The sequence below is a fragment of the Neoarius graeffei genome, chromosome 23, assembly GCF_027579695.1.
Source record: "Neoarius graeffei isolate fNeoGra1 chromosome 23, fNeoGra1.pri, whole genome shotgun sequence".
Classification (NCBI taxonomy): Eukaryota; Metazoa; Chordata; class Actinopteri; order Siluriformes; family Ariidae; genus Neoarius; species Neoarius graeffei.
In genome coordinates, this window is record NC_083591.1 from 12,578,772 (window position 1) to 12,606,736 (window position 27,965).

Here is a 27,965-nt window from a genome sequence, read left to right on the forward strand (position 1 = left end):
CTGTCCTCAGCAGTAACAAGTGGTTCTCAGGTGAAGTGGCTTAGATACTGTTTACAAATGCCCAGAGCTATATATATTTTTTTTTTTTTTTTGGGGGGGGGATCCTTGCGACCTTGGAAGTGTGAACTACATAGGCACTGTGGGTAATTTACAAGGGTACTTCAAAATGTTTTTGGCCTCACCCAGAAACAAGGGGCATAACTCTCATTTTGGGGCATAACCGTATGGTAGACTATAAAGCCTTGCGTTACAGTCTACAAAAATTTAAATGTTCGAAGCAATCGGAGAGAAAAAAAAGGAGCGGAAAGCATCAAGCTGCTGTACTGTTGCTCCAGGACTATGCGCCTGTCCATACAACACAGGTGGCATTGGCAGAAACGGCCAAATGTGGCTTTAAACTGTTGACCCATGCACCTTAGTCACCTGACCTGGTGCCATCTGACCTCTGTCTGTTTCCCAAACTGAAATCCCACTTGCATGGTCGCCATTTTCCAAGTGATGGTCATCCATGCTGCTGAGGAGCATCTGGAGACTCAAGATGTGAGCACCTTCTTCGAAGGGATGGCAAAGCGTGAACATCATTTGGACCAAGTGCATTGAAGTTAAAGGAGACCATGTTGAAAAATAATGCACTGTGATGTTTTCAGGGTGAGGCTGAGAACTTTTTGAAGTACCCTCATAAGTGGCCACCTGGAGAAGTTATCCAAGTAGTGGACTATGAATAAGGTCGAAAGCACTGCAGACAGGAAACTGAAGTGAAATCATGAAACTGTACTCAAAATAGTAAGCCAAGAGGAAGTTCTCAACCAAGTTGAACAAAATTATTGGTCACTGTAGCAATACATCAGTTTCTACCATGTTCACTGAAAATACTTATGATTTGCTGACAGGCGGACCGTCTTTAAAGTAGATTTATCCAGGTCCTGAAATAATCACTATGGTGCAGGCTTGTCTTTTGCTTTGCTTCACTAAATGAGGAATAGCTTAAAATAATAGCAAAAATTATACATTGCCCATTTTACAACCAGTTATCACTTGGCTAAAAGTAACAGTGTTGAAAGGACGGAGCTTGCAAAACCTTCATTTACGTAAATGCTTGCTAGTTGCTTTGGTGACGTGATAATGCAATACATCACTTGGTTGAACTTCGTTTGTATTTTTATACAAAATGTCCGACAAAATTTCCGCTCAGAATGTGAAAAACTGGCGACATGATGGTAGCAATTTGTGAAAAATGCAACAATAACTCTTGAAAAATAAAAGATGCGTTCTTGCCGTCAAATACCTTCATTCCTTTTTTTTTTTTGGGGGGGGTGTTTTCGAGTAGAGTTTTGTCTTCGGTCGTTTCAGTAACACGGTCTGCCGTTTTCTTCTTTAGGGTTTTTGATGGTTTGGCGCCACCGACTGGGCTGGAGTGTGAAACAGGTGATTGGGGGGGTGGGGTGGACGACTACATTCAGCTATTTCTGTTTCTTTTAAATACTTGATAAAGTGATATATCTGACTTGAAGTGCTCTTCCATTTTGTTTTTCTCTACTCATGGTATATGAGCTGATATCCTAGTAGTAGAGTAGCCAATATTATTTATTCTGTCCACATTCACTGATATGAGCAATTGCGTACACTGATAGGCTACTCTACTACTAGGCTGTCAGCTCATATACCGTGAGTAGAGAAAAACAAAATGAAGTCCATCAGGTCAGGTATATCACTTTTTATCAAGTATTTAAAAGAAACTGAAATGGCTAAAAAAAAAAATTTATACTTTTTATTTATATATATATATATATATATATATATATATATATATATATATATATATATATATATATAAATAAAATATAATTTATTTCTGCATCTTTAGTGATGAGGTTTATGGTTATAAAATGTACAGTAACTATTAAAAAAAAACAGTTGACGTATACAAGGCCGCTTGGGTCTCTTTCACGTCTGCTTTTTTCCTTCTGTGAGGGATAACAACTCATTTGTCTGCTGTGGTCTCATAGGAACTGATGTTTTGTCAGCCACTAGAGAACCTTACATGATGTTTGTGCACATCTCCCTGGGTTAAATGTGTGGTGGTCTGGAAAAACCCGTCAGATGTCACCATGACTAAATTCTGGTAAATCGAATAATAATAAGAAGAATTGGAAGAATTTTATATTCATTTATGTAGTGCCTTTCATAATCCCAAGGTTACTTTGGGGGGAATAACATTTGAAGTAGACTCCGAAGTAAAGGAGGAGGAGGAGAAGTGTTAATTGAGAGAGAAGTCTTTAATTCTGATTCTAAAGTAGAGAAAGAAGAGCAGCCACAGAGACACTGAGGAAGAGAGTTTGAGTTTGGGGGTATTGGCACTGCAGGGCTCTACATTAACTTTTGAAACCACTTGTCCTGTCGGGCAAGTTGAAAGGAAATTTACTTGTCCGAATGTGAAGTTGACTTGTCCAAAGAAAAATTTGAGAAAAAACCCCACAAACTATTTGTAATAAACTAATTTCACCAGAATTACTTGAACACAAAAATCTATTCACTGCAGAAAAAAATTGGACTCCATCAATCATTAATTTATTTATGAGAAATTGAAAACCAGAAAATTAAAATTATATATATTTTCATTTTTTTAATTAGGCCAAAAAAAGTGTTTCCGGTAACCCGACCGATCGAGAATTTCCACGTCGAAATTGCCGACCGTAAAGTTTTTATTACAAATTCCCCTCGATATCTTAGTGTAAGCGGCATTAGTTTGTCACATTTTTTTGTTTCAACGCATTCAAGTTGTGAAAGAAACGATAAAAAGTAAAATGTTTTGCCACTTCTATCAGCCCTCCTGCATAAACATGGAAGCGCACTTGTATACTGAAGGAGGAAGGGAAAACTGAGCCAAGCCGCCATTTTGAATCCTCATTCAAGGCTGTAATGCAAATTGCTTCCTCTTCAGTATACAAGTGCACTTCCATGGCAGGGAAAAACACTACGTTTTGCCGCCTATGTAGTCCCCTATTTATACAAATAGGAGTCATTCAGGATTCAGCCATGTTTTTGCTCGGTGTTTTTGCTCGACCCAAGTTCTACAGGCTGTCTGCTTTTAATGGAAGTAGCCTAGGACGTTATTTTCACGTTATTTCTTGATAAGGTGTTTTCACGTTATTACATGAAAATATCATGAAATAACGTGATAATTTCGTATCATGAAATTACGTGATATGTTATTACATGATAAATATATTGTAAAAACGTGATAACTTTAACAATATCTTTTCACGTAATTACTTGATTCTAAGCCAATTTTTTGTGTGGCAGCAATACGCTTCCGTAGATCATAACTCGAACTCTCGCAATATATTTTTTTTATTTGTTTAAAGATTTAAAACACTTATTTTATTATGATGTGTGGTATAAAGGATTCTGTGCCAAAATACTATTTTGTAAGATGTTTACTTGTGTTAATTTTTTCGAACAAAATAAAAAAAAATTAAGAAAAAAAACTTTTTCCTACCTACCGACCTTATTTTAGTATTTCATGTTACCGGAAACACACTTTTTTGGCCTTATTAACTTTGAATATACATCCTCCACTGATTAATTGTTGTTGTCTAATTATTCAGTGTGGCTCCTGTATGGTATTTAATGGCTGCGATGAAAGTTGCGGTGTTTTTTAGGTTTTTGTTGCAATTGCATTGCGGGAGGAAGTGAAAGTTGTGAGAAATTGTGATTTTTGTCTTTTTGTGATTAAAATTGAGTACGTTAAATATTAGTTATTACTGAAAAACTATTGATTAAAAAAACAGACACTGAGAAATGGTCCTATAAACAACTTTACCAATGAGCAATTCCAGCGTTATGGACGTGACACTTGAACTCAAAATGGCAACAAATGACCCAGTGCATGTTTTATTGTCTCCCAGTATTTAAACAGGTGTTGCATATTTTAAGGCTGTACCATACTGGAGAAGTGATAGAACAAGAACAATTCATCTAGGACATGCCAGAAAATGCCAATAAAAGATGCGTTATGGATGTGACAGAAAAAGTATCACTTTTCTTGGGTGACTGTACATTTTTATCAAACTCTGTGAAATTGTAAACCTAATGTCGAAATGGAGATATCCATTTGATAGAGGGGTCCAAGGTGAATATTAAAAAATCTTTGTTTAAAATATTTTGTATTTCATGCAGAGTTTCGGAAGGAAAAGTCAGCGTTATGGATGTGACGAAATTCCGTTATGGATGTGACGCGTCTGAAATAGACATGGCATATGTTTAGAAAATCAGCAATTTAACCACCATAACCCTTTGAAAAACTCTCTAAATATCTATCAAAGTTCTTAAATAATATTTAGGATGGCTATTGTTTTGTGGATTTTAGCATACATTTCTGTGGCTTGTGGCAATAATATAGAATTGTACATGATCAAAGTTGATTTTAGCTTGGGTTTTACATTATAAGAAAGAAAGACTGACAGTGACATATTAGGTGATCAAAATGTGACAAATTGGTTCAGCTTATTCACATCTGTAAAATACAGGCCTAGGTGATGTCTCTGGGAGTGGTTTTGATGTATTACATGTTGCTTTATTTTTGCATGGTGAGGTTGACATTTACATGGAATTGCCCCAATATAAAAGATTACCAGGACTACAGAAATGCAGAAAAATAGGCTTTACTTATCCAAATGCACCTGTTGGTTCAAAAGTTAAAGTGCATAGAACCTCACAGCACAACATGAAGTTACCTTAAAATATAATATAAATGCCTCAGCTTTCATGTAAGGAAAAAAAACCCATTAATACTAGTACTGTGTGCAGGCAGTCTCTCCTGAAGACTAAATTAAACAATAATTATAAACTAATAAAATAAATGGCTCAGGCTTCATAGAAGAAAAAAAAACAGTTTGAACAGAATCTCACAGTATGATGCTGAAGCTGCCTAAACAATGGAAAAGAAAATACCATTTTGGCAAAAATGTTGGCATCCATTAACTTCTTGTATTACTTTAAAAAAAATAATGTAAAGTGCGCACAGTGCTTCACTGTAAACATAACACACTTTCAGTAACAGAATTTAAGCCTATATAAACACTGACTCGCACATGCTGCTTCTCTTGAACGTATACACAGAAGTAAGGCGGAAGGTAGTTTGTCGACGTCACCTCAAGAAGACGACGCCAACGATTGGTCAACTTTGCGGGAAAGTTGCGGTGATTGGATATAATTGCAACACCGCCCTGAATTCACGGGGATTGGTTGAATTTGCGTTGAAGTTGCAAATCGCAACATCGCGAAACCCTGGAGGGTCTGATAAACGACCGTTTACTTTTCAGCTCAAATACACGAAGCGGTTTTGGCCGGTTTCGCAAGCGGAATATTGCGCATGCGCACATCGCTCTTTCTGAAGAGAAACATCCGGCGATTCATCAAAACAAAATGTCAAGTGAGATGCTTCGGAAATCATGTGAATAAACTGATAAATTTGCTATGTAACCCGAATATCAGCGTATTTTGGCACTTGTCCGATCGGACAAGTAACGGAGATGATGAACTTGTCCGACATAAAGGATCACTTGTCCCGGACAAGCGTTAATGTTGAGCCCTGGCACTGAAGGACCTGCCTCCCAGGGTGGAGAGTCTGGTGTGTGGGACAGCAAGGAGATTATTGGTAGAAGAGTTGAGACTGCCGAGGGGGCAGGAAGGGGTCAAGAGTTTGGTTTAAAAAAAAAAAATCACACCTAGGTAATTTGTCCTGTAAAGATCATTTTGGGAAAATGTTTTCATCATATGCTGAATGTTAGACGTTGATCAAGCTGTTGGATAGATATGTGCCGTAGTGAGATGGACATGTCCATCGGCCAACCTACCATCAAGCTACAGGGAAACACCTTAGACGTAATGGATGATTTTCAATCCCTTGGTGCCTTTGTGAACGATATGCTCCATAATTTCAAGTACCTTAGGGCTAAAGCACGGTCAGCCTTTTGGAAGCTCACATCAGCCTCAAAGTAAAGCTCTTTAACGTGTCTGTTCTCAGTGTCCTCTTATACAGCACAGAACCATGTATATAATCAGTGAGTCCCTTGAGATGATCAACATCTTCCAAACCCAATGTCTTCAAATAATTCTGAACATCAGCAAAAGAGATCTCAACAATTATATATACGAGCAGACAGGAACGAGTAGGGATGGGAATTGATAAGATTTTTACGATTCCGATTCCATTTTCGATTCTGCTTAACGATTTGGTTCTTTATCGATTCTCATTTGAAAAAAGAGGAGAACAAACAGGTCGATTAGCATCAACTTTGTTTAGCTTAGGAGTAACACAGATTCACCAGTCCGAAGCGTGTCGAAAATGTGACATTCATTTAAAAGTATCGCATGCTGTGTGCGCAAATGTTTTTGCATATTACTCGTGTTCCCTCCCGACGATGTAATATCTACTTTGCAATGGCTGCAGGTCACCCGGTTGTCATCTTTCCTTGAAAAATGCAGCCAAACTTTTGAGCGTTTAAACCGCTTGGTTGCCATGTTTACTGCTTACTGCATGTCGCTATGCACGTTGCGTAATATACATGACGTTAGTCGTGCCCACTGGAATCGATAAGGGAATCGCTAGCAAATCTGGCAAATTATTGCATGGAATTGAAACACTGGGAACCGGTTCTCAACAAGAACCGGTTTTCGATTCCCATTCCTAGGAACGAGACCCCTGATAGACAGTAATTCATCTGCAGCTGTCTTTTGTTGGTCATTCAGTCAGGAGGAATGAAAGCGATCTCATCCAGTAGTTCTGTCTGTATGTTCCATCTCGTGGCCATCGAAGCTGAGGAGGACGGAAATCAAACTACTTGCAACATGTTGCCAAACCTCTAAGCACCGATGTCGTGCTGGATGAACAGGAAGTGCGGATTGCTGCCAAGGATCGGGTCTTGTGGAGATCAAAAGTTAAAGCCACCTCACGTTTCTCTACCACGAGATGAGACGGAGCCGACCAAGGTGTGTGGTGTTCCTGCCCTTGAGTCAGATTGGAAGCTTTAAATACAAGTTTGTCCCTTTTCACTTTTGGACGTAACCAGAATTTAAACTGCCAGAACTTATTGGTTGAGATGCAAAAGAGAAATGTTTTTCAGTTCAGGAAAGCCCTGTGGTACTCTCAGAGGTGGGCAAAACACTCAACTTCATTACTTAAGTCAGAGTACAGATCCCACTGGTCAAATGTTACTCCAATACAAGTGAAAGTTGTACAGTCAAATTTTTACTTAAGTACTGAAGTACTTGCTTTGAAAAATACTTAAGTATTAAAAGTACATTTTCTGTCAACGCATCGTTATTATTGCCACAATGCCACTACCAAAGACAGAAACGTGAGTTCACAAAATGACCGCATGCTGTGCCATCATGGTGGTTTAACGTTAAGCTAGCTAGTCAGCAAACTCTCTTCAAACTCGAAATCATATTGGGTAGCTAATGCTACTAGAAAAGAGAGATTTTTACATTGTTTATTTGTCAAGATTATGCTAAAACATTTCTGAAAGGACTTCAGATAAGGTAGCGTAACTCCGTTTTTACATGCTAACTAACAGTGTCCAAGTTAACTAGCTACGTGTAAACGTTAGCCGCGGATAAGGCTATGGCAACTTGACGGGCAAATCCATAGAAAGTCATTTGACTAACCAGACTGCATAGTTATTACAACATTACCGCTAGCTCTAAAAGCACAGACAACTTCATTGTAGGCTTTCTCTTGGAATAAAACATTTACATCCCTCAATATGCTTCCGCAGGTTGGATGGCGAGTTTTTGTAGGCCGTGATGTGGTTCATTTTCGGCAAACATTTCAAACGAAACGAGTCTTTAATCCTTTGAGAAAACTGAAACATGGGCCATGAGTGCATGCGTGCGTTCCCCAGAAGAACCGCCTCCTTCCATTCTGCCGTCAACCGATCAAGTTAAATAATGCTGTAGAGAAATCATTGAACTTTGTTGTACGGTTTATGGATGTAACGTGACCCTAGTGATTACTGATAGGCTGTCTCGGTGTCCCCTGTGGAAAAAAACAATCACGTTTTAGAAAAGAAAAGAAAAAACCATCCACTTTCAAAGCCGCTTCATAGTAACGAGGACCTTGATAGAAATCTAGTGGAGTGAAAAGTATGATATTTTGTCTTTCAAATGTAGTGAAGTTGGTCATAAGTTTCCAAAAAAAAAACCTCAAGTAAAGTACAGGTACTCAAAGTGTACTTAAGTATCGTACTCAAGTAAATGTACTTCGTTACTGTCCACCTCTGAGTACTCTGAACTATCTAGAGTAGAAATGTCTGAATTCCATCATGAGAAGGGTTTTCCCAGGCTGCTACTACACACCTTCGCAAATGTCCATGCATAGTCTAGGTCGCAACCGGACGTACGATTTTTTTTTTTTTGGCCGTGCGATTTTTGGCGTTTCCCAAATCGCTGCATTTTTTTTGTTCGTGGAGAAAGACGCACATTGGCCGTAAGTTTGTCTTGCAACCTGAAAAAAACGTAAGCGCCCGTAGAGTTTGTTTGACATGACAAAGAACCTCTGCTGACGGTCTACGGCTCGAAAATCAGCACGTCACACACGTGCCCTCCGTGCGTTTCTTGCGTTTTTTGCACGTAGACCGGCCGTAGGAGCACGTATGGCCGGTTGTGACCTAGGCTTAAAATAGCTGTGAGCTGTTTTGTCTGATTTTTAGTTGCACAAGTCTCATGTTTGTCTCAACACTTAGCATGTTGGTCAACAGTCTGGAAAGTGACGTGGTCGTTTATGATCAGATAACATTGTGACGACATTGTCCTTTTGACCTCCTTGTCATTTCTGGATGTTTTGTCCATATTGAAGCATTGCGGTCCTAACATGCCTGCTGTTGTTGTTAACTCTTGCAGATGCTGTGAATGCAGTGGCTCTCTATCTCGGTGGTACTATGAGAAAGATGGCCGTCTCTTCTGCAGGAAGGATTACTGGGCCAAGTTTGGGGAGCTGTGTCACGGCTGCTCTGAGCCCATCACCACTGGGCTCATCATGGTAATTAATTAATGACATTTTGCGTTTATATTTCAGCTTTCTCTTGTCGTAATGACGGTTAGGTTGTGATGCACGTTTCCTTTTAAAACTACACAAGGGTATCAAAGACAAGTCTGGTCACGTCACATGATGATGATGCACCATGTCACAAAGCAAAAGTGATACAATCCTGTAACCAGACCCTCAAAAGAATGTTTCGAACCTCTTGTGGCATCCATGAAACAAAGAATTGAGGCCGTATTGAGAGCAACGTGAGGCTCTAGCCAGTATTAAAGGAGAACTGAAGGCAGATTTTATGAAAATTCTATTTTATCTCATTTTATTAAATAGAGGAATGCATTTTGATAGCCATTTTGTCACTGCTATAGCGAGTGTTTGAAATATGCTATGTAATAGATCAGTCTGTATGTCAAAGCACTGGCCGTAAACAAGATTCGCTGAGACCTGTGCAAGACACCGTAGGACGGAAGTAAAACGTACAGCAGAAATCAAAGTGACCAACATCTGCCAGTGTTCCCCGTGTCCGGACTCACTCACTCATTCGCTACTCCCTATATAGGGAATTACTATATAGAGGACTATATAGTGAGCTCATTGGTAAAATGGAGGGGGGGGAACGCTTTTGGACACTAGTCCGTCGCGCTGGTATTTGCGTCATTTCTGTCGCACAATTAAAACATGCCAGATCAGTCGGCTGGTGGGTTTTCAAAATAATAAATACACGCATGAATTTTTGTGATAAATCCATATTATACTGAGCGCATTTCCTACATTAATCAATACAAAACACCTGCATCTTTCAGGTTTTTTTTAAATCAAGGCTGAATACTTTCTTCTTTGCCGCTGCCTTTTATTAAATCAAATTTGAGACTTTTAATTTGATTTCTTTCAGCGCGACTGCAATGCATGATGGGATATATTGCTTTGGTTAGTGACCATTGTTGTACACTGCTTTTCGTAATGCATTGCGGGATACTTTGAGTGCGCTATATAGGGTGTAAATAATCCTCACTAAGGTTTCGGACAGCACTACAAAATGGCGTCCTCACTATATTGTGCCCTACATAGTGAGTGATTTCGGACACAGGTAGTCAAAAGACGCGCGCGCCCTCTTTCGAATGCTGATGTAATCAAGCCGGAAGTTTTGTTTGTTTTGATAGCAATCAGGAAAGTTTGAAAAAAGTAGGCAGTAATCGTAATTTAAATTCGTTTTTGTGCAATGTTCCGTTTGGAAACCAGTTTTCAAAATGGCGGCACTGACACCGTTTCGAAGTCTCGTGAAGATCGTGCGGATAAGCGACGCCTGCCGTGGACCAAACGAACTACATTCAACATGGCTAAAAACCAAATAGGCCGATAAGTATGATATTTAATTGCAATTAGTTGCCAATACGAGTCACGATATAAGGTTACTAAAACCAAAAACGTAATTTAACAACACGTTAATTAAGAAATAAAGCAAGTTTTAAAATGACTTCAGTTCCCCTTTAATGTAGTGTTCTTAATTGAGTGTATTTCTGCAATATATTAAAAAAAAAAGCACTAATTTCAACTTGAAAGGTACTGGAATCCGCACATTTAAATTGAAAGGGAGGGTTCCCCCTGCCCATGGGCTCATTAATGGCAGTTCTCAAACTAAACATCACCTTTTATCTTACTCTCTAGTCTTACCATCTATCCACACTCGACTGTCTTTTCCATCTCGGACTAGCTTTGCGTTTCACACGGCCTCTCCTGTTACACCCAGCCAACAAAACGCCATTGATGCAATTATGAGCGCTGTATCACACATGTGCTGGAGTGCCATGAATTAAACAGTAATCCACTGTTTTCTGGCTTGAGATGCTGAAAGAGGCTGGATGTATAATTCAGGGAGATGAGACAAGATAATGGCAATTAGGAGAAAGTTTGTGCTGGTTGCGAGATGGGGGTGCTCTTGTTTTAGGTCGTCTCTTGTTTTATTCAGTATGTGTTTTTAGTATAAATGCACAGGTGATTTATAGGAAATCGTGTGCGCTGATTGGTCGAGAAATTCGGACTTTTTCTCGATGAGCGACTTGGCAAAATGGCGGCCAATCGCTTCGTCACCAAGTGAGGAAGAGTTACAAATTATGAAAGAAAATGCTGTTCCTAAAAGCACTTAAGATGCTACGAAGTTTGGTCTAAAACTATTCAAAGGTAAGGAGGAATTATGATTTGATTTATCGATTTCAAAACAAAGTATTTTATGTGAGTCAGCATAGAGAAGTGACACGTCTGCGTGCGCCATTATTAATTTGCACGCCTCTTTTGAAGGTTTTTTTGGTTGATTTCTTTTTTTAAAATAATCACCTGTGTATTTATACCAAAACAATTATCGCCTCCGGCTTGGTGGATATCGGTGAATAATTGTTAATTATTTTTTTCGCGGTGTGGTTTCCATCAAATCCTGCACTCTGATTGGCTGGCAAGCGGGTCCATATCCTACGATACGGACCCCGGTTACGGACCTCTGGCGACTCGCTTGTTCACAACAAACATAGTAGCATTTTTTTTGTCATTTATCTTTTTTTTTTGTAAGATATATTTATAAGATTATCAAAAATCTTATAAATTTTTGCCAGCATTTCTCAGCATAATAGCATTAATTTTGCAGCATGGATGGCGATAACGACTGTTCCCAGCGAAAGCGAGTTTTACTACCCTGAGGAAGAAGAAATAAAACATTTCAGGAGAAAGCTAAAAACCTGTAACTGTTGCTAACGCCAAGCAAAAACATGGCTGAATCCTGAATGACTCTTATTTGTATAAATAGGGGACTACATAGGCTGCAAAATGTAGGTTTTTTTTCCTGCCATGGAAGTGCACTTGTATAGTGAGGAGGAAGCCATTTGCATTACAGCCGTGAATGAGGATTCAAAATGGCGGCTCGGCTCGGTTTTCCCTTTCGGGCGCTCTCGTTTTCTGTTAGAATTTGGTAAAGAAAAAAAATAAATATATTATTTACCAGCTTAAGGTCGGTCCGTATGGTGAAATACCGTGACCTCGGCCTTGAATACTGACCTCGGCCCAGAGGGCCTCGCTCAGTACTTTCAAGACCTCAGTCATGGTATTTCATGATACGGACCTCCCAGCTGGTAAATAACAAATATTTATTAGATTAGATAAAACTTTATTGATCCCTTTGGGAGGGTTCCCTCAGGGAAATTAAGATTCCAGCAGCATCATTAATAAACAGAGATAAACAGATAAACAGAGAAAAGAAATAGAGAAAAACTTCTAGATAAAATAAAGTATTTACATATACAAATATAAAAGATATGGGGAAGAGAGGGAGGGGGAAAGGGGGGAGAAATGGGGTTAGGGTAGGTGTGTGTGTGTGTGAGAGCAGGAAAGATATTGCACTTTTATATTGGACATTATATTGTACATTGTCCGGTATTGCTTGTTAGGCTAGGCTACTGCTCCTTCCCATCCTCTGTCCTCCTGTTACCCCTCCTCCCCTCCAGAGAGAGTTGTATAGTCTGATGGCGTGAGGGACAAAGGAGTTTTTGAGTCTGTTGGTCCTGCACTTGGGAAGGAGCATTCTGTCACTGAACAGACTCCTCTGGTTGCTGATGACGGTGTGCAGAGGGTGACTGGCATCGTCCATGATGTTCAATAGCTTGTCCATAGACCTCTTCTCTGCCACCGTCACCAGAGAGTCCAGCTTCATGCCGACCGTGTGCGAGATTTCGAAACGTCGTGTCAGCGAGGTGTCAGTGCCGCCATTTTGAAAACTGTTTTTTCCAAACAAAATATTGCACAAAAATCAGTTTAAATGACAATTACTGCCTACGTTTTTTTTTTTTTTTAATTATTATTTTTTATAACTTTCCCGATTGCGATCAAAACAAACAAAACTTCCGGCATGATTACATCAGCATTCGAAAGAAGGCACGCGCGTCTTTTGACGTCGGCAAATGTTGGCTCACTTTGATTTCCGCTGTACGTTTTACTTCCGACCTACGATGTCTCGCACAGGTCTCGATGAATCTCGTTTACAGCCATTGCTTTGACGTATGGACTGATGTATTACATGGCATATTTCAAACACTCCTAACTTGCTATAGCAGTGACAAAATAGCAATCAAAAATCCATTCCTATATTTAATAAAATGAGAGAATTTTGATGATAAATTTGCCTTCAGTTCTACTTTAAATACGATATAGATGCAATATTTAAAAGGAAGCGCAGACGTCCTTTTAGCAGTGGACTCAGGCCTTCCGTGTTGACGCCTGCTAAATAATAACTATTTTACAAACCTGTGAAGGATGAGCTCAGCCAAATCAATGATGTAAGAATGAGTATAACAGACTCCACTAGATGAAAATATTCTGGGGAAGCCGCAGTTGATGCTTATGACCAGTCACATGGGAGAGAGTAATACTGTGATTTAACATGTAATATCGACTGGTGTGTTGGGTAAGCGATTGCATGAATGTTCGCCGAACAATTTCATGTTATGGAACATTGTGGTCTAACCTTACTACCTAGCATTACTGGGGTATTACGAAGAAATTGGGTGGATGATAAATAACCACATACTATCATTGCAACACCCTTTCTTCCAGTATTCATAATAAAAAGACACAAACCTGCTGTGCAATGTAACTTGATTTTTAATTTACAGTCAGGAAACCAAAACTATTGACTACATGTCCTCTGTAACTGACCTTCCAGCTTTGCAATTTTGTCACTTTAATTCTAGTCCACACCCTGATTTATAGACACGCTGCCTGTACAGGAGAGTGCAATCACCATAATTAAGCCATCACTTCCTACGCTAAGTTAATTAAAAATGGCCGCGCATGTTCTTCCCTCATCTTCTGCAAGCTCTCATTTACTCAGCTGTGTCGAGTCTGACTGACTGACCTGACATTTACTTCTGAATTGGTCTCATCATTGCACACTGTAGCTCTGAAAACGCATTCGATAGATGATAGCCAGACAAAATTTAAACCTTGGCAGTCGATACAGTCCAGATGGATGATCACGTTCTTGTTTCTTTGCATTGGGATAATTACAAAGGAATATGAAATTACGCTGTCTGTTTATCAACAGTGAGCCATGTTACGGTGCAGCTGCATCTTCTGTAAATAGATTATGATTAAACCCAGCTCCATCTCTAATCAGATCCTTGCTCTAATTAGGCAGATCAGACGCTCGCTGGCCGTGCTGTGAAAATTGTGCATGCAGACGCTCATCTAAGTTTCAAAATCTGTCATTGCTTAACTCTTGAATATTTTCTATTATGAGTACTATCGCTAATAAGCTCATCTCTGCTTTCCAAATAAATGTATCTCGTTATGATCTGTTCAGTACTTTTAGGAGTAATGGCAGGTTGAAATTGGTACAACAGGGTTCACTCTGTGCTTGCAGGACGTCGGGAAACTGTCGGTGCTTTTTGAGCCGCAGGAAAGCGCTCAGGCGCTCTCTCTCTCTCTCTCTCTCTCTCTCTCTCTCTCTCTCTCTCTCTCTCTCTCTCTCTCTCCTGATCGGTTTCTGACTAGATTACTTGTGAATATCAAGCATAACCATTATAGGGATGTTCTCTCGCTCTCACTGTTTGTTTCTGATGAAGTATTCAGCAAAATTTTCCATCTGCTGGTTTTGATGTTATGCTTCACAGGGAACTTTTGAAGTGAGTTTTCATAGCTTTACCTACTTATTTTTTTTTCAAATCAAATGGATTCATATAAATAAATAACTAATTAGAATATAACTGTAGTTCTTTTGATAAAATATTGAGATCTTAGTGGTCGGAATGAGATTAAAAAAAACAGAAGTCAGAAATGCGAGTGTCCGTTTCAATTCGATTAATGTGAATTGTTTATTGGATGTGGAACAGACCGTATGTATGTTCTGCATTCAATTCTGAATTCAATAAGAGCAGTTTCAAACAATTTGGATTGAATTTGAGTTTTCACCTGATATGCCCAACTTGAATTTGGAACAGTTGTAACTTAACGCAATACAACATGGACAGAACAACAGCTGAGGCTTAATCGTTTTCTAATGATCGTGGCACGATCACCGATGCGCATAGGTTTTGGATTTTTTTTTTTTGCTTTTTCCACCTTTATTGGATAGGACAGTGTAGAGACAGGAAATGAGCGGGAGAGAGAGACAGGGAGGGATCGGGAAATGACCTCGGGTCGGAATCAAACCCAGGTCCCCGGATCCATGGCATGGCGCCCCATCCAACTGAGCCACGACACCCCCAAGTTTTGGATTTTTAAATGGTTTTGAACGTGGCTTAGGACTCAGCCAGTCATGCTTTATGATCAAAACTACTACTTTTATAATTACACTTTTAAGAGTTCAAATATCCAAAGCCACTGTGCTCGTCGTCTTCTGTCTTACACAGAAAGTGATTTTATATGCTGTGCATCCTGAGCCAAGACTACAATGAGCTCGCATTTGGCACGCTTTATTGCCTTTTTCTCTGGCTAAATCCACAGCAGGACATCCACAGCTCCAACTGAAGGCAAAGCTCTTAGTTTAAACGCTCTTAAGTGGGGTTGATATAATGTGCGTATTTCAGTAAGGACTGTGAGTATCACAGGTGGCAGGACCTGACCAGGACCAGCTGACCTTGATTTATGTCAAGGGGAAAAGATCCAAGTGATTTTGAAAGGGGATCCATTATCAAGGCACAAAAGGCAGTCGCTTCAGTAACGAAGACTGTTCAGCTGGCTCAGGTTTCAAGAGTGACTGTGACTATAGAGACAGCTACACTTGGATGTATAAGAAATGGGGGTAAAATTGTGGTTGAAAGAACATTTTCGATGACTACGGTGCTTGGGCTTTATTGGGATTTTCTTCTTTCAGCTGGTCCCATTATGGGTCGCCACAGCGGATAATGTCCCTCCAGAGATGTCCACAAGCGCTGGCGACTGGCGGTTTTCTCCACCTACACAGACGGTCTGCACCGGCTACTCGATCCTAGAAAAAAAAAATAGCCTTTCAATGTTCAAGCAGGGTTTGTTTATTTATTTTATTTTTTAATAAACATAGTCTCCGCTGCCCATAATTTGCTGCAAATCCAATTATTTCACCACGAAATTCTTTGACTCGGGTCTCTCATGACCGGAAGCAATGCCATATTTGTTGATCATGCTCTGATTGGCTGAGCCGGACCACGTGACCACACCGTAGCAATCAAAAAGTCCTTCCCATGCCATGTGGCGCATAGGGCGGCGCCGGCGATCTCCTTTTCCATAGCCCTTGGTCTCTCGCCTATTACATAGCTAGGGTTACAGTGGGGGGCTAGTCCTCTGGTAACCGCAAGAGTTTGACTCCCCACTCGCATCTGTATTAGAGCATGCCTTGCCAGACAGCAGTCTGATGGTCTCTGGTATGACCCGACCGTGAGTAGAACTCGCGATCTCCCGATTGAGAGGCTGACACGCTAACCACTAGGCCAACTCGTGGTTACCACACCGTAGCAGACACCGGTAAGGATGCAGTTGGTGGTTGTTGCAGACAATTTCACTCCGTTTTCACAAAACGCCACCGAAGAAGAAACCAAAACCTTCCGCGGGCCAAATAAACAAAGTCTGTTTTCTGCAGGTTTGTACATATGAATCATAATTAATATTTTCATATCTAAGAATTATTTTCATATCTCGAAGCGACTCGGAGTGCCTGATTTTCCCATAGAGATGTCTGGTCCCTTTGCTAAGGCTTGCTCGCGTGCAAATATTTATGCTGAAATTAAAACTATACAATACACAATACCACATCAGGTACAATACATATGCACCAAACAAGCTCACCATGTAGTCATGTTACAGAGCCAGGCAGCATACTACAAATGGTAACTGAGAGAGCCAAGCACACGTGCATCTGGAGGGAAATTTCATACATATTTTTGCAAGTATTTTACAGGGAAATGGTTAATAATTTATTAGCTGGGAATGCATCAGAAGGCATATACATTTCAAAAGTTTTTTTTTTTTTGGGGGGGGCATGCCTCCGGACCCCCCGAGCATTAGCACGCCGCAAATTCCAGAGCCACCAGCTACTTCAGATTTTCTGGAGAACCCTGTCCCTCCATCTCCTCCTGTCCTTTGTATCTTTTTCTGTAGCACCAACCGTCCTCATGTCCTCCTTCACCTAAATCTCATCTTTGGTCTTCCTCGTTTCCTTCTACCTGGCAACGTCATCTCCAGCATAATTTTCCCAATATACCCTGGATCTCTCCTCTGTATGTGTCCAAACCATCTCAATCTTGCCTCTCTCACTTTGTCGCCAAGCCGTCCTACATGTCCTGTCTCTCTAATTTTCTCATCCTGTCCAACTTTGTCACTCCCAATGAAAATCTCAACTCTGCTACCTCCAGTTCAGCTTCCTGTCTTTCAGTGCCACCGTCTCCAAACTAGAGCCTTGCACTCCCGTGGGACCCGACGCAAAGCAGTGCGGCGCGGGACAAATTTTGAAAGCTCATTGCGGGCGCGGGCGGGAGGGTGCAGGAGAGGTGATAAGCTGCAGTCCCGCTAACTAAAAACGTGTTTAAAATAAAATTTATAAATTATTAATTTATGTCTATCATATATAATTTGTGCTGGATATTTTATTTGGCATTAATAACATTTTAAGATGCCTAAATTTGCGGATGTGGTCTAATCTCGAGTACGTTTCCGATTCCTTTCTGCTCTTCCGTGTTTGAGATCTCCGATCATGGCAGAAGAGCAGAACTCCTCTAGTGAAGTTCACAATGGATATCTCTGTAAAGCCTCAGCTGCGCATGCCGCCTGGCAACGCGCACCCTCGCTACGTGCGCTAGGTGAAGGATCGGTCAGTGGAGAGCTCAGCTAAGCTCAGCACGTTTAATTCCCCAAGCCAATGACAAGAACTTTCGTGAGAAATAACATGAACGTCTGCATCATGTGGGATTTGCGAGCGGGAGCAGGACAAAATATGGCAGGCGGGAGCAGGACTGAAAATCATAATTCTTTGCTGGAGCGGGCGGGAGTGGGACTGAAAATTCTGTCCCGCGCAGACCTCTACTCCAAACCATACAACATAGCTGGTCTTGTACACTTTCCTTTTCACTCTTGCTGGCAACCTTCTGTCACACATCACTCCTGACCCTCTCCTCCATCCATTCCAACCTGCTTGCACTCGTTTCTTCACTTCTCTTCCGCGCTCACCTGGGTACAGTTGACCCCAGATATTTGAGCTCCATCTGCTTTGACCGCCGCTATTCCTTGCAGCTGTACCATTCCACTGTCCTCACCCTCATTCACACACACGTACTCCTCCATCTTGCTCTGACTGACGTTCATTCCCCTTCTCTAGTGCATACCTCCATGTCTCTAAGCGAGACCTTTGGGCTTTATTGGGATGGAATGAAAAACACAAAAGCAGCCGTAATTCAGGTGCATTCTTGTCAGCAAAGGATGTGAGCAGATTGTCAGCAAGACAACCACATATGCCCCTTTTCCACCAAAGCAGTTCCAGGGCTGGTTCGGGGCCAGTGCTTAGTTTGGAACCGGGTTTTCTGTTTCCACTGACAAAGAACTGGCTCTGGGGCCAGAAAAACCGGTTCCAGGCTAGCACCAACTCTCTGCTGGGCCAGAGGAAAGAACCGCTTACGTCAGCGGGGGGGGCGGAATTGTTAAGACCGACAACAATAACAAGACCGCGAAAGATCGCCATTTTTAAGTGGCGAGAAGCAGCAGCTGTACAAACACGAAGTCATTTATTATTATTATTATTATTGTTGCTGCTGCTTCTTCCACGTTGTTTTTGCTTCGATATTCGCGCCAAGGTTTATGCAAACGTAGCGACATAACTGACGTATACAACGACGTAATGATGTGTCTTCTCTTAGCACCGCGAGCGATGGAAAAGCAAGCTGGTTCTCAGCTGGCTCGCAAGTTGAATAAGTTGTGAACCAGCACTGGCTCCGAACCAGCCCTGGAACTGATTTGGTGGAAAAGGGGTAATAGAGAGAGGATATGTAGTAGGGTTGCAGTGCATGTATGCACCCCATCACAAAGACAAATGCACATTCCAGAATCCCGTGGTGCCAAAAAACAGTTGTGGATCTGGTCAGATGGCAAGTGAGCATGTGTGGTGTACATGGAGATAACGGCACAGGCCTATAGTCAGGCTGTTCGGTGGCTCTTTTAAGCTGGGGGAGCAATTTTGCTACTATGGTTTGGGTCCACTTGGAGGGGCGAGTCAGTTTATTCTGCCATCTTGATGGAAGTGTCCTGTTCCAGGACGACAACGGGGCCCAAGAGCTCACTGAATGGTATGATGGGGATGAAAATGAGGTCGCGTGCGTGCGCTAAAGCCTTCTTTCACCAGATCTCATCCCAGGTGAACACCTAATGGGAGATTTTGGAGCAGAGTGTTTGTTAGACAGCGCGCTCTATTGCCAGCATCAAAACACCAACTGAGGGAATATTTCTGGAAGGGATGACCGTGTTCATTCCTCCAGTACAGTTCTATGCCAAGGTGCAGCATTCAGGCAACTTTACTGAGAAGTTATATTGAATTTAAAGAAGAATAAAATAAATTGTACTGAGAAGCACAAATATGGAACTGTTAGGATTCTAGGTTAGAATCCGTGCTTATAAAAGATTTTGTTTCTAGCAGTTGCAGAATTGAGAAATACAGTAGTAGGAAATTTTATACCATCTAAGACCGGGAATCTCAAGGTTTTTTTTTTTCTGAATTTTAAAGGTTTAAAAGTCTCTCTCCTCTGTGTATGAGCTAATATATGATCACAAAGTTAAGTCAATGAGATTTTCACTTCTGCATTCGGTGATGGTATTTTAGCTGATGCCAGAGACTAAAATATCACCCATCTGCTATTTAAAATGTGGGCATACACTAGTTATTCCATGAAATCGAGTTGTACAGGAGCCGATGGCTGACGAGGCGTGGAGCACCGAGTCGGCTATAAGCCATGTACGACGAGACTGAGTGGGATAACTGTTTTTGTTCTATCCACATTCACTGGATTTTGAGAAACGGAGCATTTTTATTTTTTGCAAATCCCATAAATGAAAACTTTTATCCAAAACGTCCGACAAAATTATTTCCGCTTAGAATGTAAACAAACCAGTGAAATGACGGTAGCAATTTGTGAAGAAATGCGATAATAATAATTCTTGGAAAAAAAATGATGCTTTCTTATGACACACTTTTATTCCATATTTTGTTGCCTTTTTGTATTTTGGGGGGTTTTCTTCTTCTTTAGGGTTTTTTTTTTTGGTGGTTGGCAAACCAACTTGGTGCATATTCTGGACCAACTTCGTGGCTTTTTTTTTTTTTTTTAATATGAAAGTATGTCCCTTTGCACACTCATCCAGAAGGGTAATTTTGCACAAGGCCATCTGTCTACAGCAGAAAAAAAAAAAAATAAAACGCGTCTGGAAAAATCCCAAGGGAGTCTGGAACCAGATTCGTGACGTTACCTGCGGAAGCGCCAGCAAGCTGCGCAAGCTTTGCACGGTTTCAGTGCACAGCCTGTGTAGACCAAGCACTCCCATTTCTCTCTCATTGTCCGGTCTTTTGGGAAACGATGAGTACTAATCCCATCAAGATTGGTGTTACTACACCCTTCTACGATACATCTGTTAACCATTTTAATAATTGCGTGATAACGTTGAAGAAATTTGCAGAAAACCACCAGGTCGTTTTCTCATAAACAAACCAGCGCTGACGTAGGATTCAGAAGGAGGCATCCAGCACGCGACGTCACGAAAATCAGTGTTTGCTGGGAAATCCAAATGCCAAGTTTTTTCAGAGGCGGACCAATTCGCCTCAAATGGCTTGATTTCAACTGAATTTTTCTGGTATTGCGCAAGGTATAAAAATTGCACAGAATGCAGAATGTGACAGATATTTGACCAAAGTTTAATATAAAATAGGAGAATTACGTTGATCTTGCTCCTGAATTTACCCGTGATATGCACTTTAAAGGTACATTACTGCCACCAACTGGGCTGGAGTGTGGAATGGGAGATATTTGGCGGGGGGGGCTATATTCTTTTAGACTTTTTTTTTTTTTTGTTCTCTACTCATATGATATACGAGCCGATTAGCCTAGTAGTAGCGTAGCCAATTAGAGTGCGTGATTGCTCGTATCCAGTGAATGTGGACAGAATAATACCATATATAACATGACTATTGTATTTAGTAGTGTTTCCAGCTAGAAACTGACTGTGCCGTACAAGAATACACTTATTTTTGCAAGTATTTTACAAGTAGCATTTTCTTTCTTTTCTGCTTTCCTTTAAAATCACATAATGTCATTTAAATTCCAGCTTTCATGGACTTTTTTTTAAATCACACTTACAGTAAATTTTTGTTGGTGAAGTCCCAACTCGTTAGCAAACTCAGGACAACTAAATCTCTTGATTCATTTTGCAAGACCTTACGACCGTTTTGTCACACTTGTTTACCCATAGCCATTACTCTTCTCACACCCCACCTCAGCGTTAACTCTTGTATTATGTACAGTATTCTGAAATGGCGTGACACGCGCGTCTCTCCTGAGACGAGTTCGTGGAAAGTACCTCTGTAGCAAACGCAACTCCCACCGGCATGAGGCAACTCTTGCACAAAGGGACTGTTTGTGTCTCACTGTTGCCTAGATGAGCTTTATATCTGAATCAAGCCTATGAATAACCAAATTAGCTGCTCAACTGTTGTAATAATACCAGACTTTGGCATTTGCTCTTGTCAGGCTCAGGTGTGTGGTTCCGTGTGGGCCTTCAGCTTCCTGTTGAACGTTAATACCAGGAAAAGATGATTCTGGTGATTGGCTTTCATGTGACAGGGTTTCTAGTATGACAAATGTACTGTGGTTTCCAGCAGAAATAAATCAACAATATATACACTACGTTGTATGTGTCCTCCCCGAGCCTGTGGTCTGGAACAGGAACATAGTCTTAAACTGTAAATGGTGGCTAAATTGCTCACTCTTTCCGTTGCCTCGGCCAGGCATGAATTGTATTCCTCCAGCTCTTTGTTGTTAATGAGTATGTCTGTAATACTACGATATTAGGATTTTTTTTCCGGTAATGAATCTATTTATTTTCAAAAAAGACCCCACACACTGATGAAAGTACATTAGGCTTTGCAGCGCAAGTATCAAAAAGAAGGAAGGTTGGTGTGCATGAGACAAGAATACAGTCGATTATTGGCTGCATACACAGTGATTTCCTTTGTGTTTCTCCAAAAAAAAAAAGTTAACTGATTTTTCTAGCCATCTGTTCTGATTTTCATTGATGCCATTGATGAATAGCACTGTTAATGCTGCCTGTTTGCTTGCAGTTGACAATAATAATAATAATAATAATAATAATAATGACTACACATTTAAGGTTTTGTGTTGATTAGTTATCTAGTAAATTTAATTTGAACATTGTAGCGTACATATTGCTTGTAGCCTTTCTTTGACCAGCTTCAAGAAGCGTTCAGCATAAATCTAGTGTTTGTCACATTTTCGTAGTTCTAGTGTCTCAGCCTGTTGTTCCATCCATGTCTATACATAGTTTTCACTGACATCACGGCATTCCGGGGAAAGCCCTCCAGCCGCCATCTTGTGGGTCAAACAAAATCGCCATTACCGGCTACGTTATCTCGGACGAATTTATGAAGTTATATAGTTAGTTTTCTAAAATAAAGATCAGTGTCGGCAAAAGCAAGCAAACAGAAGTATATAGATACATTAGACGACATCTCACGGCAATGGTATGCAGCCAAACTGGCCTTGATTGGGGGAATTGACCCCTACAAAGTGGACAAAGATGCATTTTCAAGTGACTATGCAGGGCTGCCATCCATATCGTACCCTGATATTGTGAACTATTTCGTGAAAAGTAAAAGTGCCTACACACTTGACGACCTCAAAGCATACAAGTCGCTGGAGTCATACAATTATTTTGTCTGCGGCTGGGTCCGTGAAGTCCACCATATAAAAACAAGTGACAGTCGTGTCCTAATTACAGCCAAGGTATGTAAACATTGGAGTTTTAGAGCTCTCAACACTGCATATAAATGTGTGTGTGTGTATAATATCGAGTTGATTTAAGACAAATTTTACATCCATTAGTGGTATTACAGTACCATGTCGGTGTACAATGTAAACGTACACTCAGCGGTTCCAGTTAGGCATTCTCCAGAGATTGTTTACACGATGTTTTGGTTTCCAAAAACAAACTTAAACACAATTGATTGTTTATTTAAACAACTTACCACTTGTAAAATGATCGGAGCAGACTTTGTTTGGAAGGCTGATAATCCTTGCGGTTGATTCTCGCAAGCCATAGATTTCTCCTTTGTATGCCGAGTTTCTTTGTTTGCTTGCCTTCGTGCTCCCATACAGTGGGAATTCCATAAAAGCTCCGCTTGACGTCATCATCTGACCTATTATGACAGCCGTGAATACAACAGGTGTGCACCATTGCTAGCTTTAAATAGCCTGCTTGGGTTCTTTTGAAGACTTTGTACTCGCGCGTTACAATGTGTGCTCAGTGACCCGTACAGTAAGCTTGACCCACAAGATGGCCGCCACTAGGGAATCCCCGACTCTGTGACATCATGTGCAAACTATGTATAGTATGTCACGTCTACATTCGCCAGAGAGTCAGCGAGTTGGAGTGATGGTTAGGTGCGAGTACTAGAGCACTTGCAAGTCACCTTGATCATCAAGAGCATGTCGTCATGATTGCTCATGACTGTTTCCATCCAATAATACAACAGTCATGGGGTGAATTTTTCAGCAATTGCTATGATGGTCGTGTGACGCCATGATGTCTTGGATCACATGCTAGTTTTTGTGAACTGAGATGTTTAACAAACACGGTGGTAAAAATAGTCTGTCTGTTTTTAAAGATGTTCAAGACCTTGCTAGGTAAGTTTTTATTAAATTTTTTCTGAAATAGTAAATGTCAGGCTTTGATCAAGTTGTTGGATAGTTGTGTGCGCACACAATACTGTACAAAAGTCTTAGGCACGTGTAAAAAAATGCCGTAGACCGAAAATGGCTTAAAGGAACAGTCCACCGTATTTCCATAATGAAATTATCTGAATTGAGACGAGCTGCTCCGTACCTATCCGAGCTTTGCACGACCTCCCAGTCAGTCAGATGCGCTGTCACTCCTGTTAGCAATGTAGCTAGGCTCAGTATGGCCAACAGTATTTTTTGGGGCTGTAGTTAGATGCGACCAAACTCTTTCGCGTTTTTTCCTGTTTACATAGGTTTATATGACCAGTGATATGAAACAAGTTCAGTTACACAAATTGAAACGTGGCGATTTTCTATGCTATGGAAAGTCCGCACTATAATGACAGGCGTACTAACACCTTCTGCGCGCTTCGACAGCGCATTGATATCTGAGCTCCAATATCAATGCGCTGCCGAAGTGCGCAGAAGGTGTTAGTACGCCTGTCATTATAGTGCGGACTTTCCATAGCATAGAAAATCGCCACGTTTCAATTTGTGTAACTGAACTTGTTTCATATCACTGGTCATATAAACCTATGTAAACAGGAAAAACGCAGAAGAGTTTGGTCGCATCTAACTACAGCCCCAAAAAATACCGTTGGCCATACTGAGCCTAGCTACATTGCTAACAGGAGTGACAGCGCGTCTGACTGCGTCTGACTGACTGGGAGGTCGCGCAAAGCTCGGATAGGTACGGAGCAGCTCGTCTCAATTCAGATAAGAGCATATTTCATTATGGAAATACGGTGGACTGTTCCTTTAAAGCGAGACGGCCTTTCGATTTCATAAAATCAGTGAAATTTAGTCCCCTCTGAAAGTTGCTCATTGTGGTATTATTTCTGTAATATCTCTCAAAATATCAGGCCAGTCTGCGGCTGGGAAGTTATTTAATTTGAAGGGATTCCTGAGCAAATAGTGTGCATGAAATCACTCAATTCGTGCAGTCAAGCAGACCAAGGAAGTCCGTGTGCGCATGCACAGGTTTACCTTTGACCGTGCACTGACCGTTCCATCATTCTGTCGCTAAACAAACAGCTGATCACACCGAGGTGCTCGCTGAGCGCCAATATTTATTAGTTTGTTCCTGCGTTTCCTTTCCTTCGTACAACCCCGATTCCAAAAAAGTTGGGACAAAGTACAAATCGTAAATAAAAACCGAATGCAATAATTTACAAATCTCAAAAACTGATATTGTATTCACAATAGAACATAGACAACATATCAAATGTCGAAAGTGAGACATTTTGAAATTTCATGCCAAATATTGGCTCATTTGAAATTTCATGACAGCAACACATCTCAAAAAAGTTGGGACAGGGGCAATAAGAGGCTGGAAAAGTTAATGGTACAAAAAAGGAACAGCTGGAGGACCAAATTGCAACTCATTAGGTCAATTGGCAATAGGTCATTAACATGACTGGGTATAAAAAGAGCATCTTGGAGTGGCAACGGCTCTCAGAAGTAAAGATGGGAAGAGGATCACCAATCCCCCTAATTCTGCGCCGACAAATAGTGGAGCAATATCAGAAAGGAGTTCGACGGTGTAAAATTGTAAAGAGTTTGAACACATCATCTACATTGCATAATATCATCAAAAGATTCCGAGAATCTGGAAGAATCTCTGTGCGTAAGGGTCAAGGCCGGAAAACCATACTGGGTGCCCGTGATCTTCGGGCCCTTAGACGGCACTGCATCACATACAGGTATGCTTCTGTATTGGAAATCACAAAATGGGCTCAGGAATATTTCCAGAGAACATTATCTGTGAACACAATTCACCGTGCCATCCGCCGTTGCCAGCTAAAACTCTGTAGTTCAAATAAGTCGTATCTAAACATGATCCAGAATCGCAGATGTCTTCTCTGGGCCAAGGCTCATTTAAAATGGACTGTGGCAAAGTGGAAAACTGTTCTGTGGTCAGATGAATCAAAATTTGAAGTTCTTTATGGAAATCAGGGATGCCGTATCATTCGGACTAAAGAGAAGGATGACCCAAGTTGTTATCAGCGCTCAGTTCAGAAGCCTGCATTTCTGATGGTATGGGGTTGCATTAGTGCGTGTGGCATGGGCAGCTTACACATCTGGAAAGACACCATCAATGCTGAAAGGTATATCCAGGTTCTAGAGCAACATATGCTCCCATCCAGACGACGTCTCTTTCAGGGAAGACCTTGCATTTTCCAACAAGACAATGCCAAACCACGTACTGCATCAATTACAGCATCATGGCTGCGTAGAAGAAGGGTCCGGGTACTGAACTGGCCAGCCTGCAGTCCAGATCTTTCACCCACACAAAACATTTGGCGCATCATAAAACGGAAGATACGACAAAAAAGACCTAAGACAGTTGAGCAACTAGAATCCTACATTAGACAAGAATGGGTTAACATTCCTATCCCTAAACTTGAGCAATTTGTCTCCTCAGTCCCCAGACGTTTACAGACTGTTGTAAAGAGAAAAGGGGATGTCTCACAGTGGTAAACATGGCCTTGTCCCAACTTTTTTGAGATGTGTTGTTGTCATGAAATTTAAAATCACCTAATTTTTCTCTTTAAATGATACATTTTCTCAGTTTAAACATTTGATATGTCATCTATGTTCTATTCTGAATAAAATATGGAATTTTGAAACTTCCACATCATTGCATTCCGTTTTTATTTACAATATGTACTTTGTCCCAACTTTTTTGGAATCAGGGTTGTATATAACATAACGTCTTTTCTTCTCGCTTTCCGTTACTGTAGTCAGTCTTTCACGTTTCATTCGCACGCTCACATCCTCTGTTTTTCTCTCCTGTTTCAGATTTGTATCCCGCAATGCTTTGCACGAACGTGGAAAGCCTATCACATGATGCATGATGTAGTGTCTTGAATTGGGTCATGGTGAAGCAGGAAAAAATGGCAGAGAATTTAGGGTCACGTGGCTCTAATTTCATTACTTGTTCTATTTTAAAAAAAATAAAAAATAAACCAATAAAATTGGAAGTCTGATTTGAATTCAGTAGCTTTCGGTCCACTAAACAAAAATAATTGGATGTTGGGGAAAATTCTTCTTATGACCTACACTTGAAAAATCTGAAAGGCAGTATATTTTAAAAATAATGAAATGCTTCAACGTTTTATATATTAAAAAAACTGTAGTAAGCCATGATAAATGAAACGAAGTCAGTGTTTGGTGTGAGACGACCCCTTTTTTTTTTTTTTTTTTTAAAAGGGCAGTCTGAGGTACAATGAGTGCAGTTTTATAAGGAAATGAGCTGTAGGTTTTACTGAGCGTCTTGCAGAACCAGCCACAGTTCTTCTGGACTCTTTGTCACACTCGCGTCTTCATTTTGCACCAAAACCCAGCAGCCTTCATTGTTTTTTTTGTTTATTTTTCTTCTGTAACATTTAATTTTGTGCTGAAAACGAACGTTTGGAACTCCTGAAATATTTTTGTACTGACTCGATAATGTAGAAGTCATAAAATAGAAATCTATAACACTTTGTATGGGGGGGGAATAGGGTGCCTAAAGGCCAATTTATGCTGACAACGCAGTCCTCGCAGATGGCGTCTGTGTAGCCCCCCCCCTTCGCAGACGCTCTGCGCGCACCTCCCAAAAATTGTGACCACCGCAGAAGCCTCGCAGACAGCGTTGCAGACAAGAGGGCTCTGATTGGTCCACTCTACATCCGCTGTACACGCACTTCCGCTTCCCTACTTTCCCGGTTTGGTTTGTTTTCACTACCGCCATTTTTAAAAACACGAGCGAAGATGGAGCAGCACGAAGAGCGGTTGATCGAGGAAGTGAGGAAGTGCGTACATCTATACGACTCCAGTTCTAGTCATTATAAGTAACCGGAGGATAAACACTCCACTAACCACACCCACCAACTACTCCTAGCGATTTCGTGACTTCGCGCCCCCTTGTGTTGTGGCGGTGAATA

General features: G+C 40.9%; 1 protein-coding gene across 3 annotated transcripts in view; it reads left to right on the forward strand.

Annotated features, from left to right (window-relative positions):
- The window catches only part of limk1a (LIM domain kinase 1a), a 144,779-nt gene that overhangs the window by 79,027 nt on the left and 37,787 nt on the right, over positions 1-27,965 (forward strand). For all 3 annotated transcript variants that reach the window (XM_060905776.1, XM_060905778.1, XM_060905777.1), the window contains one exon: positions 8,905-9,043. In XM_060905776.1, the coding sequence (XP_060761759.1) occupies positions 8,905-9,043 (139 nt within the window). The remainder of the gene's footprint in view (positions 1-8,904; positions 9,044-27,965) is intronic.